This window comes from Physeter macrocephalus, chromosome 5, assembly GCF_002837175.3.
Source record: "Physeter macrocephalus isolate SW-GA chromosome 5, ASM283717v5, whole genome shotgun sequence".
NCBI lineage: Eukaryota > Metazoa > Chordata > Mammalia > Artiodactyla > Physeteridae > Physeter > Physeter macrocephalus.
This window is the reverse complement of record NC_041218.1, coordinates 89,047,030-89,069,741: the sequence shown is the minus strand read 5'-3', so window position 1 is coordinate 89,069,741 and position 22,712 is coordinate 89,047,030. Positions and strand designations below refer to the sequence as shown.

General features: G+C 40.7%; 1 protein-coding gene across 6 annotated transcripts in view; it reads left to right on the top strand.

The window, feature by feature from the left end:
- NAPEPLD (N-acyl phosphatidylethanolamine phospholipase D) overlaps positions 1-22,085 on the top strand; it is a 110,683-nt gene extending 88,598 nt beyond the window's left edge. For all 6 annotated transcript variants that reach the window (XM_055085061.1, XM_007129461.4, XM_024115946.3 and 3 more), the window contains exons 3-5: positions 11,257-11,903; positions 15,328-15,442; positions 21,191-22,085. In XM_055085061.1, coding sequence (XP_054941036.1) covers positions 11,257-11,903; positions 15,328-15,442; positions 21,191-21,319 — 891 coding nt within the window. In that variant the 3' untranslated portion in view covers positions 21,320-22,085. The remainder of the gene's footprint in view (positions 1-11,256; positions 11,904-15,327; positions 15,443-21,190) is intronic.
- Positions 22,086-22,712: the final 627 nt, after the last annotated feature.

Sequence of the window (22,712 nt, the reverse complement as noted above, 5' to 3'; positions counted from 1 at the left end):
TGTGGTCTCTCCCGTTGCGGAGCACAGGCTCCGGACGCGCAGGCCCAGCGGCCATGGCTCACGGGCCCAGCCGCTCCGCGGCATGTGGGATCCTCCCAGACCGGGGCGCGAACCCAATTCCCCTGCATCGGCAGGCGGACGCGCAACCACTGCGCCACCAGGGAAGCCCGTCGTTGCTATCTTAAATAGTGGTGCAGTGAATTTTGGAGTGTATGTGTCTTTTCAAATATGTTTTTTCCAGATATACACCTAGTAGTGGGGTTGCTGGATCATGTGGTCCCTCAAATTTAATATTTTATGGAACCTCTATATTGTTCTCCATAGTGGCCGTTACTGGGTTACATTTGCATCAACAGCCTAGGAGGATTTCCTTTTCTCCACGCTCTCTTCAGCATGTATTGCTTATTGACCTTGGATGATGGTCATTTTGCCTGGTGGTATGTGATACCTCATTGTAGTTTTGATTTTCATGTCTGTAATAATTAGGGATTTTAGCATCTTTTCATGTGATTTTTGTTCATCTCTATGTGTTCTTTGGAGACTGTCAAATTTAGATCTTCTTCCTCTGTTTTTTTTTTTTTTTTTTTTTTTTTTTTTCAGTACGCGGGCCTCTCACTGTTGCGGCCTCTCCCGTTGCAGAGCACAGGCTCCGGACGCGCAGGCTCAGCGGCCATGGCTCACGGTCCCCGCCACTCTGCGGCATGTGGGATCTTCCCGGACCGGGGCACGAACCCACGTCCCCTGCATCGGCAGGCGGACTCTCAACCACTGCGCCACCAGGGAAGCCCATTCTTCCCCTGTTTTTGATTGGGTTGTTTATTTGTTTGATTTAGAGCTTCATGAGCTCTTTGTATATTTTGGAGATTAATCCTTTGTTCATACTTCATTTGCAAATATTTTCTTCCATTCTGTGGATTGTCTTTTTGTTCATGATTTGCTTTGCTGTGCAAAAGCTTTTAACTTTTATTATATCCCCCTTTTTATTTTGTGTTTATTTTCATTACTCTCGGAGGTGGATCCAGAAAGATACTGCTCTGATTTTTGTCAAACAATTCTGCCTATGTTTTTGTCTAAGAGTTTTATAGTGCCTGTTCTTACATTTAGGTCTTTAATCTATTTTGAGTTCTTTTTTATGTATGGTGTTAAAGAATGTTCTTGTTTTACTGTTTTACATGCAGTTTTCCAGTTTTCCCAGCACCACTTATTGAAGTGGCTGTCTTTTGTCCATTGTATAGTCTTGCCTCCTTTGGTAGATTAATTGGTGCTTGAGTTCACTTCTGGTTTTTCTCTTCTATTTATTTCTGTTTCTGTTTTTGTGCTAGTACCATACTTTTTTGATGACTGTAGCTTTGTAGTATAGTCTGAAGTCAGGGAGTCTGATTCATCCACCTCCGTTTTTCTTTCTAAGGATTGGTTTTTGTATTCTTGGTCTTTTTTGTTTCCATACAAATTAAAAAAATTTTTTGTTCAAGTTCTGTGAAAAATGCCATTGGCAATTTGATTGCGATTGCATTGAATCTGTAGATTGCCTTGGGTATTATAGTGATTTTGACACTACTGATGGTGCTAATCCAATAACATGGTATATTTTTCCATCTGTTTGTGTGTCATTTTCGATTTCTTTCATCAACGTGTTATAGTTTTTAGAGTACAGGTCTTTAGCCTCCTTAGGTTGATTTATTCCTAGGTAGTTTATTCTTTTTGATGCGATGGTAAATGTGATCGTTTCTTTAATTTGTCTTTCTGATCTTTCATTTTTAGTGTTAGTAATGCAAGAAATTTCTGTGTATTAATTTTGTATCCTGAAGTTTACTGAATTCATAGATGAGCTCTAGTAGTTTTCTGGTAGCATCTTTAGGATTTTCTATGTATGATATCATGTCATCTGCAAACATTGGCAGTTGTACTTCTTCTTTACCAGTTTGGATACCTTTTATTTCTTTTTCTTTTCTGATTGCCGTTGTTAGGACTTCCAAAACTATGTTGAATAAAAGTGGCAAGAGTGGACATCCTTGTCTTTTTCCTGATCTTAGGAGAAATGCTTTCAGCTTTTACTGTTGAGAATGCTGTTAGCTGTGCGTTTGTCATATATGGCCTTTATTATGTTTAGGTAGGTTCCCTCTATGACCACTTTCTGGAGAGCTTTTATCATAAATGGGTGTTCAATTTTGTCAAACGTTTCCTGAATCTATTCAGATGATCATATGGTTTTTATTCTTCAGTTTTGTTTATGTGGTGTATCACAGTGATTGATTTCCAGATACTGAAGATCCTTGCATCCCTGGGATAAATACCACTTGATCATATTGAGTGATGTTTTTAACGGATTGTTAGATTCAGTTTGATAGTATTTTTTTGGGGATTTTTGCAACTATGTTTTTCAGTGATATTGGCCTGTAATTTTCTATTTCGTGGTATCTTTTTCTGGTTTTGGTATCAGGGTGATTGTGGCTTATGAGTGGTTCTTAAACTCCACTGTTGTAGGTGCAAGAGATACAGCCATGAACAAGGCAGAAAGGAAACCTGGCCTCCTTGGAAGTCAGGTTTATTGGAAGACAATAGTCAAGGAAATGATGTGGAATATTGAAAGATGATTAGTGCTTTGAGGAACAATAAGGCAGAAAAGGAAGATGATTAGTGCTTTGAGGAATAATAAAGCAGAAAAGGGTGAGAACTGCATTCTTTAATGAAGTGTAAGCTTTTTTTTTTTAAGGCGGTTTATTTTTAGAAAATGTCAAAAAGAAGGCTCCATATGAACTCATTTAAACAGATGTGGCGTCATGTAAGAGAGAAGACTCATTTGTCTTAATCCAATTTTTATTTTCTTTCTTATCATTTACCTACATCTTGTATCCCCTTGTTTCCAGTAAAAGCCTAGAACTAGATTAAATGCATGTTGACTTCTGTTATTTTCATAGATAACTAAAAGTCCATACTTTATCCCTTCAAGTTGCCCAGATTATTAATTTTTATGAACTGCTAAGTGTGATAGAGTTATTCATTAAAAAAAAATTAAAGACTATGTAAAGAATACTTCAGATCGTTGGGCCAGTTCAGAATTTAATCAGATTTCTCGAAATTATTTTAATTAGATATTGGGATGCTAGAGCTTAATAATACAGATCTTCAAATTATTGTTTTGGAAGAAGAGGATAATATGATATAGGTAGGGTTATGATGACTATATATAATGGAATTTACTTCATTATAGTATGTTATGAATATGAAAGTGTTCTGGAAAAAACATGTGATTAAAGTATAAAATAACTAATAGAACAGCTCTAAACAAAGTGAAAATGGGTTATTAGCAGAGCTACACAATTGCATTGCCTGGTTAGAAAACAGTACTTCGTTCCTGATATTTGCCTTTTCTGGGTCATTGGAGCAGTGGGCCTGCTCACAGGCTTCAAGTTGTTCATGTGCTTTGTGCTCTTGCAGTGGTTCAGTGACCTTCTCTGATTGTTAGTGTTGATGATAGTCTCCACTAGTGAGGAGAAAGGAAGTTGGAGAACGTAAAAGGGGAGGGAGGCAGGCACCTCCGAGTTTCATTAGTGGAAGGAGGCCGTCCTTATCAGTTACTGCTGTAGAAGTGAGAAGGACAGTCATATTGGAGTAGGAGAGAGACATGGGACTGAGGCTGCACAGCATGGCCTGGTAGAAAAAGTGGGACACCTGGAGTCTGGGAACCAGGCTCAGGCTCAGGAATTCTGTCCGTGTGTGCCCTTATTTCTGTCACAGTCCCTCAAGGAACTCTTTTTTGGGGGGGTGGGGGGGAGGGATCTAGGAAGTTAGGATAAGAGTTTTGGTGACGAGGATTGTTTTGAGATTCACGTGGCACATGAAAGTACTTTGAAAATCTCATGCATTCTTTGGATGTATGTTATTGAAGAATAGGATGCCCTTTGAAAAAATGATACGTACCAATTATTTTATATTTGTACTGTAGTAGGCCAGCAGGTTGCTTATTTTTATCGAGGGAAAAAAAATGCATGTATACAGGTTTTTTTTAAAAAAATCATAGTACCGACAGGCTTATAAGACAAATACCAGTCCCCTAACCAGCCTCTGCCACCCATGCCCCTTTATTTCCTTTGGAGTTTGTCTTCATATTTCTTTTCTTTTTATTGTGGTATGAACACTTAACATGAGATCTACCCTCTTAAATTTGTCAGTGTACAATGCATTATTGTTGCCTGCAGGGACCATGTTGTACAGCAGATCCCTGGAGCTTCCCCATCTTGCTTAACTGAAGCAGTGTGCCCACTGATAGTAACTCCCCACGTTCCTCTCCCCTCCAGCCCCTGGCAACCACCATTCCACTCTTTGATTCTATGAGTTTAACTGTTTTAGATACCTCAGATATGTGGAATCACGCAGTGTTTGTTTTTCTGTGGTCCTTCACATTACTATCAGATGTAACCCACTCTGTACCTTTCCCCATCTCTCCCGTGCTTCTACTTGAGCTTTCCCCTTACTATTTACATTATTGTGACTATGGCAGTATTTTTCACTGATGAACCAAGTAATGTAGTATGGCCATGTCTCCTGTCTTACATACTTTTCCCTCTGAGGTTAATGATCCCTCTTTTTTCATCTGTTGAACTTTCTATGTATTTATGACTAATCATTTCCCTTCTTCCCATGGCTTCTCAGGGCCATTTTCCCCAGGGGGAGACCTTCAGGAGGTTTTCAGCACCAGGCTCTAATCTGGGCTGATGCCCTCCAGGCTCTCTGTAGCTTCCTTCCGGGCTCTCCCTCACCGTCCTCCTGGGCCCCTTTCCCTCCTCACTGTGGCCCTGTTTCCTGCGTCCCACCTGTTCCCCATCTTGGATATTTTCTCCTTTTGGTGGAGCACACTCTTAATGAGCTTCCTGAGAGGGGGTACACGGGACATCAGTTTTTTGAGACCTTGCTTGTCTAAAATGTCTTTATTCTCACTCTTTGTTTTAAATTGAAGTATAGTTGGTTTACAATGCTGTGCCAATCTCTGCTGTACAGCAGTGACTCAGTTATACACATAGAGACATTCTTTTTTTATATTATTTTCCATTATGGTTTATCACATGATACTGAATATAGTTCCCTGTGCTCTACAGTAGGACCTTGTTGTTTATCCATCCTATATATAATAGTTTACATCTGCTAATCCCAAACTCCCAGTCCTTCGCTCCCCTACCCCCCACCCTTTGGTAACCACAGGTCTGTTCTGTATGTATGTGAGTCTGTTTCTGTTTTGTAGATAGGTTCATTTGTGCCATATTTTAGATTCCACACATAAGGGATATCATATGGTATTTGTCTTTCTCTTTCTGACTTACTTCACTTAGTATGATAATCTCTGGTTGCATCCATGATGCTGCACATGGCATTATTTTGTTCTTTTTTATGGCTGAGTTTATTCTCATTATTGATTGATAGTGTGGGTAATGGAATTTTAGTTTGGAAACAGTTTTCTCTCAGAATATGAAAGCATTACCTCCGTGACCTTCTTTTTAGTATTGCTTTAGAGAAGTTCAGTGCCATTCTTGATCCTTTGTGTGGGACCTTGATTTCCTCTGTGCAAACTCTGAGGATCATCTATTTGGCACCAATGTTCTGAAGTTTCACCATGACGTGTGGTTCTTTATTTATCATGCTCGATGCCTGGTGAGCCCTTTAGATGTAAAAATCTGTTGCCTTCAGTTCTAGGAAATTTTCTGGTCTATTTCCTTGAAAATTTCCTTCCCTCCATCTTTTCATTGTAAAACAACTACTGATTATATTTTGGCTCTCCTAGATCAACCCTCTGTAACTTTATTTCCCCTGTATTTCATTTCTTTTTATTTTTTTGTTTTGCTTTCTGACAGGTTTCCTCAAGAATTTGTTTCATTTTTAAATCAGTATGTGTTTCACTTTTTTATGTGATGGGTGAAAATGTCATAATATGAAATTTTAAAAAAGAGTAGAAAATATGAATATCCTATGATCTTAACCATGCATAAAAATAGAACTGTGCATAAAAATAGCATAATGTTTAACAGTGGTTATAATCTCTGCACACGGATATAATGGATGGCTACTCTTCTTATCTTTATGTTATATTTTCCAAATATTTTATAAAGCCCATTTTTTTTTATAATCAAGGAGGAGTTTAAAAATATTAAGCCATTTTGATGGATCTTGTACTCCTAATACAGATAGTATGGCAAAAATATAAAACATTAGCATTCATATTTAATTGAATTGGTGGTTTTTTGGTAAAATCAATCTCTATTCAGTGTTCACATACATCGTCAAAATAAATATGAAAAAGAGAAATATTTTTTATTTAAATCTTAAATATGAGTGGCAAAGTATAGATATTAAAGTTTCCTAAAACAGTACAAAGATACTTTCAGTTTGAAGAAAAGGATTAGCTCAAGTCCTCTTTAAAAGTGATTTTTTTTTTTAGAAAATATGGTTTGAACAGATTTTTGTCAAATCTTTCTGTCTCATTCATGTACACAAACACATACACTTCATAAGTATATTAACAAGAATGTGGGTTTCATTGTTTTGAAGTTAACATTATCTATGACATGGAAAGAGTTATGGTAATGAAGAGAGAGGGTCTTGAGAGTCAGAAGACCTTGATTCCACTCCTGATTGGACACTTACTTGTTGTATGACCTTGGCAAGTGTCTTAGTGGACCCTCTGCCTTGGTCTGGTTTTCTGTGAAATGGCAGTAACATCTGCTTCACAGAGTTAGATGACAATGTTCTTAAAGCATCTGGCAGAGTAGTGGTTGAATAAATGTTGGGATTTTTCCCTTTCCCCAAGAAAAGTGAAACATTAACTAGTGTACAGGTTAATAACAGGCTTAGGGATTTTCCCATTTGTAGCTTTAAAAAAGGAGGACCAGCCAAGAAAAATCTTGATCTAGTAAAGAAAAATGCCAAGTGGGTGCTTGATTTCTTTAAATAAACAAGAATTTCCCCATTCTACATACTTTTTCAAACTCTGATTAGGATAAAAAGTAAAAAACTATTTTTTTCTTTTTGGAATCTCAATTGTAGACACTATTTCTTTGAGTTTCATGGGCCAGTAGTGTTAGAGATCAAATTATTTAAAATAAGCTACTCTTTTGCGATGGATGGGCTTAGAAACAATATAGCATGAGGAAAGGACCTTGAAGAAAAGTGTGACTGCTTAATTCAGATCTCTTGTCAGACGTTTACCTTTTTTAAAAAACAGCTTTGTTGACATATAATTCCCGTATCATACAATTGACCTGGTTAAAGTGTACGATTTGGCAGTTTTTCAGTACATTCAGAGTTGTGCAACCATCACTACAATCTAATACATTTTTATTATCCCAAAAAGAAACCCTCTGTGTCCTTAGTCATCACCCCCCAGTTCTCCAGCCCCTGGAAATCACTAACCTATTTTCTGTCTCTGTGGATTTGCCTATTCTGGAACCTTCATATTAATAGGACCGCACAGTGTATGATCCTTTGTGATGGGCTTCTTTCCACACTTTACCTGTTAGTACTGCATTTGGAGAACAAGTTGAGGCTGCCAGAGGTGCTCAAGGTTTTGTTTCCTCTCAGTCGTCAGTGGATAATGCCAGATATTAAACTTTAAAATGACTTTTAAACTTAGAGCAAAAAGAAAATGCAGCAATTTTCAGGGAGTTTTGTTTCAGATGTTTTGATGCTCTGTTTAAACATGATGCTACTTAAATTTTTTTTATAGTTTTATTAACATAATAGAAGCTCCACATATTCAAAAAGTAAAATCTGGTGAGTTTGGATATCTGTATAAACCTGCAAAGTCATCACCATGATCAAGAAAATGAACATATCCGTCATCTCTGAAAGTGTCCTTGTGTCCACGGTAATCCACCTCTGATTCTGCCCCACCTGATTCCCAGGCTGTTATGGACTCACCCTGGAGATATTGCGGGTTCAGTTCCAGAACACTGCAAGAAAGCCAGTCACACCAAGTTTTTGGTTTCTCAGTGCATACGAAAGTTATGTTTGCATATACTAGTTAATTAAAAATACTTTATTGCTAAAAAATGCTAAACATCATCTGACAATGCAGGGTTGCCACAAACCTTCAATTTGTAAAAAAACAAACAAAACAAAAAACACCACAGGATCTGTGAAGCACAATAAAACAAGGTATGCCTGTTCTTGTGTTTTTAAAAAATATGTATTAAATGAGAGAATACTTGGGAGTAAGTATAGTGGCATGAGGCAGAATATGTGGAGGCAGGTGGCATGCCCTCGTGTGAGTGCTGTAACTTCTCCTTTTTTGTCTGTAAAATGGAGAGAGTTAATAACACCTACCTCCAGCATTGTGGTGTTAAATGAAAAAAATTTTATGAAGCAGTTAGCACAGTTTCTAGCACATGGTAAGCCCTCCATACATGTGTTATACGAAAGTACTTGATACATTAGATAATGCTGCATCATCGTCATCATCATCACGTGCCTCGTATGAAGCCTAACACATGCTACGGACTCAATTGATACTCATTCCCTCTCCTTTCTTCCATAATTCTTGATAAGCACACCGTATGGCATTTGTTCACCAACCCTAACTACCAGCTTTGAGAACTGAGTTGAAAAATTCATTCACTCATCCATTCAACAAATTTTGTCATGCATGCTGTGTATTAGTCATTGAACCAGGCACTGTGAATGATTCCAAGTTGAATAAGACATGGGCTACATCCTGTGTACAGTTAACCAGGGTAAAGAGCAGAACATCCAGAGACGGTGTGCAAACGCGTGGCATGGGCGTGGAGGGGAGAGTGGGCACTGCCGGCTGTGGAGACTCAGGGATGGCTCCGTGAAGGGCGTGCGATTTGATTAAGGTCTCGAAGGGCTGAGAGAGAGAAGAAAGGGTCAGTGTCGTGCCGGGCCCCCAAGCTCAGGCTGGGAGCGAGGAGCAGTCGCAGTGTTGGGGGCAACACAGAGCGTGTGCGGGAACTGAGAGAAACAGCTGGAAAGGGGGAGGGGCAGTCCACCGACAGGACCGGCTTACCACGGGGCTAAGGAGGTGAGACGTGCTTGGTCAAGCAGTACAGGAGCAGTGACGATTTTTCAGCAGGGGAGAGAGTTATGCCATAAGAAAAGTGTTGGAGGTGGCTCTAGTGTGTGGAATGAGTTGACAGGAAGATGGCTGAGCCATCAGGAGGACTTGAACATGCCTAGATGTTACTTAGGCTCTTAACTCGAATCTTTAACTCTTAACTATGAGTAAGGAAAGAAGTAAATATGTAAGGGATTGATAGGGGTGGTACCTGATTGCTTGTCGGGGTTGGGGCGTGCTTCTTTTGCAATACTTGCAGAGGGCTTACTGTGTGCCAGCCTCTCCTAATTCAGCCCCCAGTAATGACATGTAGGTGCAATTATTATAGCCATTTTTCAGATGAGGAAACTAAGGCTTAGGCTGGCTAAAAGCTATCTTGTCATTCTCCACCTCTGCAGCTCCTGCTCTGCCCCTTCTGGGCCCATTTCCTGTTTGGACCAGCTCCGTGACCTCTCAGTTTCCCTTCACCCGCATCTCCCCCATCTGCCCTCTCTCTCTGCCCTTTGCTATCTCCTTTGTCCAGCTCTTTGTCTCTCCTGGCAGCTATTGTGACACACCCCAGGTCGTCATTTAAACTTGAAAAGTGGTTTCTCTAAACATGAATTGGGTCATGTCTTTTTTTTTTTCCTTTTCTTATTGATGCTTCCTCACTGTCTCTGGGTGAAGCGTGGGATTCAAGGCTTTTACTGGGTTCTCATCCTTTATAGATTTCAGTTTGTCTTCTGCCCCCAAATGCCACCTTCCTACTTGGCTCTGTGCCTTTGCTTGGGCATTTTCTCCACCTGAAATGGCCTTCCCCCTTTCCTCTGCATCAGGAACTTCTCACCATTCTTCAGGAACTCACACAAGTTACTGTGTCTGTAATGCCTTCCACAGCTGGGCTCTTCATTCCTTCTTATTGGGCTACAGCATGCCTTGTATTTTATTTAATTATTCAATACCATGCCTTTTTCAAAACTGATTTGCAGCAACTTATAAAAAGACATGTAGCAGTAAAAAACCAGATGGATAAACATACAAGAGCAAATGGACAATTAGGGTGAAAAATAAAGCCAAGAAAGAGGTTAGCATAGAAATCTGTTCCATTGTTCCCTGCGATGTGCCCTGCCCTGTTCCCTTCTGCATATGGGCTGGAGGAGTCTTCAGCTTTTACTCTGAACTTCCTGTCAAAGCAAAAGTCAAAGCAGGATTGTCAGTTTTCCCAATGGTAGTCAAAGGAATAAAGCCAATTGCTCTGGAGCAGAAGAGCTTTTCCTGTTACAGGGGATCGAGAGCAGTGTTTCTGGGGTGTGTGGGAAGGTGGGGTCGGTGTGGGCCGGTACCCAGTCATCAAGACAGCCAGCCCCACGGTACATGCTCGGCAAGTTTCACAAGGAAGAGACCTCCATGCAGCTGTATGGCATAACACCAAAGCACAGTTTATGTAAGTTTTATAAAAGCCAGGACTGTGACCCTAGAACACAGCTTCTTGTTGGTCCAGCTTAATCCAAGGATAAAATGAAGAATAAACAAAGGAATAATACTGAACACATTATGTTGTAGTTATTGTTTCACACCTGTTTGCCCCCAAAAGCGATCATCTTCTCATGGGCAGGGACCATGTGCCGCTTTGGTTTGATCAGTGGTAGAAAACCTCAAAGGTAAGCGATGAGGAGAACCATCTATGCCCGTGACTTTCCCAGCAGGCATCACAGTACTCTGCTCTGAATTCTGTGTACTCAGGAAGTCAGGTTCATGTGAGATCCACGATCTACACATATGTGGTCAAAAGTTTTCTTTACTATTTCTAGGGGCTGACCTCCCGAGGCAGTTTTCAGTAGCGAATGCACCAGCTGAGTAAACAGCAGTAGCAAAGCGACTGCATCTCGGTTGGTCTACTTCTGGCACTTACAGAAGAGAGCCTTTAAAAAATATTTCATAAACTCAGCAGTACTCAAAGTTTTAAGTTTAATTTTCCCTTTGTTGGTTGCGTTTGGGAGTAACATCTTCCATCACTATATAGTGATTATTGAGTCAGATTCAGAAAGAAGTATGCACTTTCAAGAGAAAAGCAAAAATAACAAATTTATCGAATGACTTCAGTTCTCCCCAAATAACCCTTCTCTCTATAATTTAGGTCAAAAATGTATTTATGATGACACATAATACCTTTTTTTTTTTAATAGCTGCTTTTCTTTCTTTCTTTATATATGTAGGAGCTTGATAAAGAACTCCCAGTGCTTAAGCCGTATTTTATCGATGACCCTGAAGAAGCTGGAGTGAGGGAAGCTGGCTTAAGAGTCACGTGGCTGGGACACGCGACAGTGATGGTGGAAATGGATGAGCTCATCTTGCTCACGGATCCCGTCTTCAGTGCTCGGGCCTCCCCGTCGCAGCGCGTGGGTCCCAAGAGGTTCCGTCGTCCCCCTTGCACCATCGGTGAGCTGCCCCAGATAGACGCGGTCCTCATCAGCCACAACCACTACGACCACCTGGACTACAGTTCCGTCACTGCTCTGAACGAGCGATTTGGTAACGAGCTGAGGTGGTTTGTGCCTTTGGGGCTCCTGGACTGGATGCAGAAATGTGGCTGTGAGAACGTGATCGAGCTGGACTGGTGGGAGGAGAACTGCGTCCCCGGACACGACAAGGTGACGTTTGTGTTCACACCTTCCCAGCACTGGTGTAAGAGGACTCTGACGGATGACAACAGGGTTCTCTGGGGCAGCTGGTCTGTCTTGGGGCCTTGGAACCGATTTTTTTTCGCAGGAGACACTGGTTATTGCTCTGCTTTTGAAGAGATAGGAAAAAGATTTGGACCTTTTGACCTTGCAGCTATTCCCATTGGAGCGTATGAACCAAGGTATGTAGATGTCTAAAGAAAGCATTCCTGCTACATGATAAATTAACTGGACTCCAAGTAATCTGTGGTTTTAATGGTGGACTTTGTTATACATTGGGTGGGGGGTTGGTGGGCCAGAGTCAGTTAAAATTTTTCTTTGAATTTTAAAATACTTTAATTACAGTCATATCAGTTAAATAATTATTGTAGTTACTGAAATTATATTACCAAGAAAAAAGGACGACGGTTTAAAGAATTACTCTGCCTAGCCCGAAGTTCGTGTACTGTTCCGACTAAAGTTAAACCTATCAGCCAGTACTCAAACCTGACTCTTGGTCTTTCTTTCATGTGGAGGATACTCTCCGTGAGTGGAATGCACCCATGCCCTGTCCTGTGTTTAGTGGAGAAAAAGGGCTTGGCCTATAGCATCAGTCCCTTGTGACGGTCTTACTGCAGGCTACGCTGAGGTTAGTCTGCTAAAGACATTGCTGCACTACTTACCACTTGCCCTGCAACCTCTCTGTACGGACTGCCTGTCTTCAGAGCACAGAGCAGATAAAGGTCACACGAGCATTTGAGACCCAGGAGACCCATCCGCTGCCTGTGTTTTCCTTAATACTGCCTATTTAAGGAAAAAAGAAGTGATTTCCAAGAATTCAGTTAGATTTCGGTCAACTCTAGTTGATACGTACAAGTTAAGAGAAAATAAACACTAAAAGTAACAAAGTAGGGGCTAATTTAAAAAATGTTTTATTTTCTGAAGTGCATGCACAGACTCATACAGAATGGTATGTAGGACGGCATTTTATTTAGGCGATCCTACAAACAGAACACTGATACATAGATGAATTGAGCAAATCTGATGATCATTGGTTTCCATCAGATTGTTATACTTACTTTTCATTAACTTTTTAAGTTCACCAAAACCATTTCACTGCTAAGTATATTAATGCTTATTTCTCCCTTTTTTCTAGTTTCTTCATTTAAGGGACTAGGTATTTTTACCTTACTAAAAAATTATTATAAGCCAATAATAGTGCTTGAATTTCACTTTTCCACATAATTCTAATTCTGAATTCTAATGAAACCTCTTAAAACATTGGTCAACCTGTTTACAAATCAATTTTATATGGTATTGATCCTCATTCAATATATGTTCTTAGTATATTAGAATACTTCTTACTTGTAATTGTGAAATAAAATTTTCATATGTAGAAATATACAGACTTGTCATATACAGGTGATGATAAAATGTGTACAGCCGAAGTACACAAATGCACTCACATGATTCCCCCTTGCTGCTTGCACTGCAGCTGTCTTGTCACTAAGATGGGGAGGACAGTATTTGCTCTAAAGAATTAAATTGTAGTAGCCTCTACTCTGTATTCCAGTTCTCTAGTCAGTTCTAAAGTTTTATTTTATTTTATTTATTTATTTTTTGGCCGTGCCACACGGCACGTGGGATCTTAGTTCCCTGACCGGGGATCGAACTCATGCCCCATGCATTGGAAGCCTGGAGTCTTAACCACTGGACCACCAGGGAAGCCCCAGTACTAAAGTTTTAGAAATGTTGTTATCAACAAAACTTCAGAATAGTCTATAAATGTAAGATGATCACACCCAAAACAATTTTCAATAATCTGCTTAGAATGTTTTCACCCTTACTTTTGGGATCTCCTGTCATCGGGCATTCTATCCAAGTCGGTTAGTATTTTAACTTTTTATTTTAATTTGTATACCAGAGTAAACATTTTCAATTTATTTCCGACATGAGGGTAGAAAGGAATACGTCTATCCCTTTGATTTGAAGTAGGAGTTTGTAAAAAATCAATAGAAACAGCCAAAACTGTTTTCATCTTGCCCTGAATTTTAAGTGTCAGGAGATAAAGCAGAACAAGTGCTTCTCTAATCTCTTGTTGAGAACACAGTGGCTTTGTTTTGGGGCTCCCATCAGGCCTGGCAACTCCTAACAGTAAATAACAACCCTTGTGCTGTGCAGATGGATGAACTTTTCCATGACGTGTTCTACAAAGTGCAGCAGCTCCTCTGCTGAATCCAGATCCCTTAATCTTCACTGCAGTGTTCATTGCCAGTAGCAGACCCAGGATATAAATAATGTGAAGACACTGTTGTTTTTCCTCTTCTAAACTGCTGGCTGGGGGGGCTTCCCTGGTGGCACAGTGGTTAAGGATCTGCCTGCCAATGCAGGGGACACGGGTTCGAGCCCTGGTCCAGGAAGATCCCACATGCCGCGGAGCAACTAAGCCCGTGCACCACAACTACTGAGCCTGTGCTCTAGAGCCCGTGAGCCACAACTACTGAAGCCTGCGTGCTGCAACTACTGAAGTCCACGTGCCTAGAGCCCGTGCTCTGCAACAAGAAGCCACCACAATGAGAAGCCCGCGCACTGCAACGAAGAGCAGCCCCTGCTCGATGCAACTAGAGAAAGCCGGCGTGCAGCAACGAAGACCCAACACAGCCAAAAATAAATAAAATAAATTTATAAAAATAAATAAATAAACTGCTGGCTGGGAGAGCAAAGGATTTGCCTGTATGTAGTACATTTTACTTTTGTATCAGAAATATTTCTTTCTCCTGAAAGTGTTGGCTTTGTCAACTCCCTACGCTTTTGGAAGAATTCTCTGAAGTAGCTGCTGTACTTCATGCTTTGAATAAATTTTGTCCTGTTTAATCCTCCCAATACCCTTGTGAAGTGGGCATAGCTTCCACTTCACAGACCGGGAAGTGGCAGCTGGAGAAACTGAAACAGCTCCAAAGGCATTCCCAAGAATCGGTAGAGCTGGGATTCACGCCCAGCCCCCTGCCTCCAGAGCAGTCTCTTCCCAGGCATGAGGCAGCCTTTCACATTGCTAAACTCTCTCTATTTAGTTCCCCTGGTGTACCCTTTCTTCTTGCCAAACCAAACACCTCACTCATCAGTTGTATGGTATTTAAATAAAATCCTTGAATAGTAACTGGGTTTTTTTTGCTCCTGATCTTACAAATTATACACTAATTTTTGTTTCCTTTTCACTTTAGCACGTTAGAAAATAGTTTCAGCAAGGTTATTTGCAACTGGAGTTTTGATTTCTAGTTCTTTACCCATTATTCCGTTTCTTTCATTCATACCAGGATTGCAAAATATCTGCTTTTTGAAGTAATAAGAAGATATCTTCAGACTAAATCATCAGTAAGATAAAAATACATGTGAAACAAAATTCTACTATTCAAAGGGAACTTTTGCTTGAGACTTAACTACTGTATAGCAGTTTGTACAAGAAAGATTTTTATTTTTTTCCAGCAGAAAAGTGGACTGAAGGGAGATGGTTTTGCCTACTGTGATTTATTCCTGTGCAGAATGTTAAAGGTTGATTACATGAAACAGTAATTAGAATTTATTGTATACTTAAAAGCCCAGATTTAATAAATTACTGTGTTTTATCAGGTGGTTTATGAAATACCAGCATGTAGACCCAGAAGAGGCTGTAAAGATTCACATTGATGTGCAGACAAAGAGATCTGTGGCAATTCACTGGGGAACTTTTGCCTTAGCAAATGAGGTGAGTGTGACTGTGGTACCAATAACTCATTACGTGTCTGACCGATGATAGGATTGATCACTGTACCCTGCAGTGTGTTCAGAAACCAAACTAGAATCAGAACCTGCATGGTCATCAAGTGAATTAGGGTGGTAAATCATATTAATTAGTAAAATAATATTTATATACAGTGGAAAAAAAAATCCTCATTGCATGTTGTTCTTTTGGCTTATTTCTGTAGTTAATGAAGCATGTGTTTATATAACCAAAAATGTGTGTAGCCTTAGTAAATAGAAAAATGAGGGCTTCCCTGGTGGCGCAGTGGTTGAGGGTCCGCCTGCCGATGCAGGGGACGCGGGTTCGTGCCCCAGTCCAGGAGGATCCCAAGTGCCGCGGAGCGGCTGGGCCCGTGAGCCATGGCCGCTGAGCCTGCGCGTCCGGAGCCTGTGCTCCGCAACGGGAGGGGCCACAGCCTGTGCTCCGCAACGGGAGAGGCCACAACGGTGAGTGAGAGGCCCGCTAACCGGAAAAAAAAAAAAAAAAAAATTAAAAAAAGAAAAATGAACCATCATGTCATTCCTCTCAAGGGAGGCTTTTGTTCTGGCAGAAGATACAAGACATGCACATAATTACCCAAAGTGTTGTAAAGTGGGACAGATAAAGTGGTCTCAGTCAGGGACTGTTACTAACTGGAGGGATCAGGGAGGGCTTCATGGAAGAGTGGACATTTGAACTTGGCTGTGAAAAGGCAAGGAGGAAGGCATTTCAAGGGGAGGAAAGTGTGGGGCTGGAGGCAGCAAGCATGGGGAATAGTGAGGAATCGGTTCAGCCAGAGTGTGGATGATAGGGAGGGCAGTGGGCGAAGTGAGGCTGGACAGCTTGGAAGTTTTCAGAAGTATGTTATTCATCCAGTCAACGCCGACTTGGTGTCTGCTGTGTGCCAGGCATTGGGATAAATGGTGGTTGTAGTCCTAGACTAGTACAGAAGAGCTCATTTTTCCTTAAGGTAGCTGAACCCTGGAACTCTGCTACTAGCCAGGGTTGTGGGATCAAACAGAAGCTTAGCAAAAAGCATTCTCTCCTTTCCTCGAACCAGGGCCTGCCCTAAGCAAAATTTAGAAACAGATGACTGAACTTGGCTTCTTCTATTTTGCGCTGTGTGGCATCTTCCATATTCCAGGGCCTCTCTGCAGGAGCCCTGTGCTTTCATGCTGTTTTAAGCACTCCCTCTCTGTCCTATTTCTGGCCTGCCCTCTCCCTAGTTGCATCTTATTCCAGAATTAATACACTGCCTTCCCCCTGCCGACTCGCCCCCGATCAGAATTCCCATTCCGCAATGCTGTGGCCCTGAGCCACACTGTTGGGGGACAGAATGGAATCAATAAATGAATGTCCACAGGCATGGGAAGGGTGAAGGAGAATATGATGAGCGTGTGTGTTTCTGTGTCTGTGTATTTGGAGAAGGGGGAAGTTTGATACTGGTTTCCATTGGTTTACCACTATTATTTAGAGGCAGTGTCTTATTCCGTGTGTGTGTATCATATGTATATAGGTAAGTTTAGATATGTGTATGTCTATGTTCTATATATAACGTATTTCAGCAACTTAGATGAAGTAATAGTATTTTATTAAACCTTGCAAAGAGAAGAATCAAGGATGACTCCTAGATTTTTAACTTGAGTAATTGGGAAGGTGGCTATGTTCTTTACTGAGATGGGAAGAGAGAGAGAAACCTGAGAAACCTGAGAGAAAACCTCAGTCTTCAAGAGTTATTGTGTTATTCAGCCTTCAAGAATTACTCCTGTTTTAAATCTAAACTTCATCTTTATTTCTCAATGAAATATAAAATACACTCTCATTTAGTCTTTTTGACATTAGTTGCATACATCTGAGATCTACGAGTTTGCTAAATAAATTACAAAGTACATGGAATTGTGGGGGAGGATGTTTAGTCTATGCTTTGCAAACAGTTTTAAATTATTTGCATGTAAATAGTTGTAAAAACTGCTTACTATAATATAAGCAGCTTAAGGATGTCATTGACTTGGCAACGCTTGAAAATTGTACGTACAGCAACATCTGATTTATCTAAGGAATGATGAGTGAATTTCCTAAATGATGTATTTAAGCACTTAAACTTAACTGACTACTTTTGGTAGAAACAAACTGTAGGCACTACATGATATATGTTAACTTCTTAAACGACCAGGGTCTTTATTTTGAGTCTCTTCTGTTGGAGTAGATCATAAAACAGTGACCCCTTTGAAAGGGAATGTATGAGCTGTCTGGGGCTGGTTGCCTGGCCCTTAATGGGTCCACACTGCTGGGAGCTTCTGCTTTCACCACTTACTCTTTTTCTTTTCCCACATCTTTATTGGATTACAACTGCTTTACAATGTTGTGTTAGTTTCTGCTGCACAGGTATATGCATACCTATATCTCCTCCCCATCCCACCCCTCTAGGTGGTCACAAAGCACCGAGCTGATCTCCCTGTGCTATGCGGCTGCTTCCCACTGTCTATTTTACACATGGTAGTGTATATATGTCAGTGCTTCTCTCTCAATTCGTCTCACCCTTCCCTTCCCCCACTGTGTCCACAAGTCCGTTCTCTACGTCTGCGTCTTTAGTCCTGCCCCGCCACTAGGTTCATCAGTACCATTTTTCTAGATTCCATATATATGCGTTAACACATGGTATTTGTTTTTCTTTGTGACTTACTCTGTATGATGGACTCCAGGGCCATCCACATCACTACAAATGACTCAGTTTTGTTCCTTTTTATGGCTGAGTAATATTCCATGGCATATATGTCTCTAATCTACTACCATGCTTTATACATATTGTTTGGTCCCATGGCTATTGGGCATTTTTACCTTCCCTGCAGGATTAATGTGCTTGCACTAAGAGATAGCTATCAGTCACTCAGAGGCTTTCTTGCCTACTTCTAGAGCTCCCTTCTAGATGGTTGAAGCAGCCAAGAATTGACCTATGAAGAAACTCAGAAAGATACTGCAATAACAAAATCCATACTAAATTATAGCTTATAACTAAAGTTACAGTTTAGGAAAGACAATATTAGTGTAGGGCAATTGTGTAAGTGTATTGTTGGACAAGACTTATAGAGAGAGCACAGGGGAAAAAATTTAACAGAACAATTACTTTTCATTGGGAAAGAATTTCATCATTTTGAAATCTCTTAAAAGCAATTTTGCAAGGGAAGCTTCTTGACTTAGGCTATTATTTACAGTTAAATTTCACGGGGGATATATTAGCAATCTCCTGTATGCATAAAAAAGACTAAAAGTAGATTCCTGTTGTCAACTAACCCATTAGTAAGTAGCTATCTCTAGGAATACCGGGTAACTAATGCATAGCTAACCTGTTACTCCGTAGTCAGTGGGAAGGCATCCCTGACCCTCTAAACAGCCATAAACCCAGAAGTGAGCAAGTGGGGAGAAAAGACCCACGTGTGGCCAGTAACTGTTAGCAATCTGTACATCTGAAGCCACAGAAAACTTGCCTGGTTTTCAGTACATCACTGGCTGGCCCTTCTTACTCTGCTGCTAGTTCCTCGTCAGCAGTGAGTGCCTTAGGACTCAGTCCAGGGGCCCCATTTCTTCTCTAGTTGGTTACTCCCTTGGGGATCTCATTAGTCTTATGGCTTTAAACACCATCTATCCACTGTACCTCTCTAGCCCAGGTTTCTCCCCCTACAATCCATGTTTATATATCCAACTGCCTACTTGACATCTCCACTTGGATGTCCATCAGGTACCCAAAACTTCAGTCTAAAACCAAACTTCCTGATCTTCCCTCAAAATCATTTCTCTTGGGGCTTCCCTGGTGGCGCAGTGGTTGCGCGTCTGCCTGCCGATGCAGGGGAACCGGGTTCGCGCCCCGGTCTGGGAGGATCCCACATGCCGCGGAGCGGCTGGGCCCGTGGGCCATGGCCGCTGAGCCTGCGCGTCCGGAGCCTGTGCTCCGCAACGGGAGAGGCCGCAACAGAGGGAGGCTCGCATACCACAAAAAAAAAAAAAAAAAAAAAAATCATTTCTCTTAATCTCAGTAAATGGCAACACCCTCCTTCCAGTTCCTCAGGCCAAACCGTTTACTCTCTTTCTCTCATATCCTCCCTCCAGCTTTTCCCCACATACAGTCAGCTCATCCTTTAGATTGTATTTAGACTTTGAGTACCTCTTACCCCCGTCACTGATGCCACACTGCCCCTTACAGTCTGTTCTCAACGCTGCAGAGGGCAGCGACCTTTACCCCTTAGATCAGATTGTGACACACTCCTGTGCCGGAAGGACCTGCAGCTTTCCATCACACTCCCAGTCAAAGCCGCAGCCCTCACAGCTGCCTACAAGGCCTGGTGCAATCTGCTCCCTCGGGTCTTTGTTCAAAGGTTGCCATCTCCAAGAGGACTTCTTAGACGGTTGTATTTAAAAGTAAACCTCCAGGGGCTTCCCTGGTGGTGCAGTGGTTGAGAGTCCGCCTGCCGATGCAGGGGACGCGGGTTCGTGCCCCGGTCCAGGAGGATCCCACATGCGGCGGAGCGGCTGGGCCCGCGAGCCATGGCTGCTGAGCCTGCGCGTCCGGAGCCTGTGCTCCGCAACGGGAGAGGCCACAGCAGTGAGAGGCCCGTGTACCGCAAAAATAAATAAATAAATAAATAAATAAATAAAATAAAAGTAAACCTCCACCCCCGACACTTACCAACTATGTTCTCCCCAGAACATGTCACCCACTCAGATACTGTTTTCTTTATTCATTTCTTATCTGTCTCTGGATTGGGATGAAAGCTCTAGGAAGGCAAGGGTTTTTATTTAGTTCACTGACCTGGCCGCTCTCTGGGTGCTCACCAGCCATTGCTGCATGGAGGGTAGAAGCAGACTTACCACTGGTGATCAGAGTAGAGACTGTTTGATTTTTATTTCTGCTTTAATTTTCACATTTTACAGCTTTTCTAATTGAAATTGGGGAAAAAACCCTTTATGTAATACCTGTTTTTTTCCTTTATTTGCTGTAAAAATAGCTACTATACACTGTAAAGATTTAGCTCGAAAGAGAAATAACTGGTGAAATGATTTCTTTTACACCTTTTGCTTTCTTTAACTATAACACATATTCAGGTGGTTTCAATTTGTTTGGTAAACATTTGAGTTTGTTGAAACATTCTTCAACAGTGCGCTGTCTTTATTTATTTATTTACTTTTTTAGTTACGAAAAGGTGAGGAAACAAAAGGTAACTCCACCTGTTAAATCTCTGTTCCTCAGGCCCCTCTTCAATCCATAGACTACAGAATCAGTATGTGGTTGGGGTCTGGGGATGACAACCCTTCTTCAGCCAAAAATATTTTCTCTAACGTTTGCTTATACACACATACTCTTCCTTATAATCTAAGTTTCTATGTTCTCCCAAAATATTGGTAACACTTAATTCTTTAGCATTGATTCCATTTAGACTGGGATTTCATGTAGGGAAATAGTCATCACAGTTCATGCAGTCTAATAATGTTCAATCTAAGTTGGCCAAATTTGACATGCATGGTGTTAACAGACTGATAAATATGACATGTCTATTGGCTTAATGATCCTATATTAGAAAGTGTGATTGACTCATTTGCTAATGCTTCAATGAAAAGGAAAAGCATTACTTTAAATAGGCTATGTTGGTTATTTTAGTTTGAACTCTTGTTTGAAATATCCCCCCAAATATATGTATGCTTAATTTTTTTCCATTTTTGTTTCTCTCTGCCCTTTGCCAGCATTACTTAGAACCTCCAGTGAAACTGAGTGAGGCTCTAGAAAGATATGGACTTAAGACTGAAGATTTTTTTGTCTTGAAGCATGGAGAGTCAAGATACCTTAATACTGATGATGACAACTTTGAGTAAATATGAGCACAGGAGCTTTTAATGAAAAAGGCATCATCTGATATAAATCTAAAAAGACTAAGAAATTCATGAATATTACGATTTTTTACATTTGGAAACAACGTCTGCAGGTTTGTGTTCTATGTTGTAACCTGCTTACTAATATGATTGCCAGTTCTTATAAACAGAGAAGAGTTCAGAGGTGGGTCATTTAAATAATGAAGGCTAATGTGGATTTGAAGTCATGTCTCAGTGACATAAACATTGCAATGGAATTTTTTTTTACTAAAGCATTCTACTTTAGTGGTAGAGTTTTGAGATTATGAAAAACTGATTTTAAAAACTCATTTCTGTTCTTCTATTCTTAGGGGCCTTCTGCATGGTAAGTCAAGGCTGTCTGCCTACCTAGATTTTCTCACAGGCCTGCACATAGAAACATATTTCTTACAGTCATGTTAGAGCAAATGATGACACTGATTCCCCACATGGTTATATGCCTAATGTTAAGAGATTTATTTTTTTAAACATAAAAACATAGGAGTTTGGGCTATGTTACCATTTCTTTTAAAGAGAGGAATAATATACTCTGTGGCATATCTACAATCCCCAAATCAAAAGCCCTCTGAGCTGGGCAGAGGAAGGGGAAGTGTGGTTATGAGAACACGATTTGTGAAATGTTCTATTTTTAATCTAAAAGTCAGACCTGCTCAGCACAAATATAGCTGCAAGGAAATAATTTACAAAGATAAATGCAGATCTTAAATGTTAATAGACCATATACTTTGAGTTAAATTTTATTCTTCCCGTATTCCATCTTCTCTCTCTATATATATATACTCATTTTTTTCTGGTTTCTTAGCTCAAACCCCACTATGTCAGTGAGCTTTATAAATATTTTCTGTTTTACATGATTCTCTTACATTTTTATATTACACGATCCTTAAGCACAATTCTACTTTTATTAAGCCAGTGTGGAATATTAGTGGTTAAAAAAAAGACAATGATTCTGGGAGTCCACTGCCCAGAGTTTTAGTCCTAGACAGGCTCTACATGCACTCCATTGCTCTGAACCTTCCTAAATGAGAGAGCTGATTAGAGGCCCGTTCTGTCTTCCCAATCCAGCCTCAGTGAAATGAACTTTATTCATACAAAATAATCAAAATAGGTTTCCTACACCAAATGCTACCCAGGTAGTGCCCTGTAATTTATTTTCACATATATATGCACGTTAGCCACTTAATCTGAATTTTAATCCTGCTTCCACCTTGGATTTTCTGTGTGCCCTAAAACAAGCCACTTAAGCTCAGTGTGCCTCTGTCCTCATGTGCAACAAGAGGATGATTTTCACCTACCTCCAAAAACTGTGAAGAATCAATCTTTTTTTAAAAAAACACTTTGAAAATATAAGGGAGAA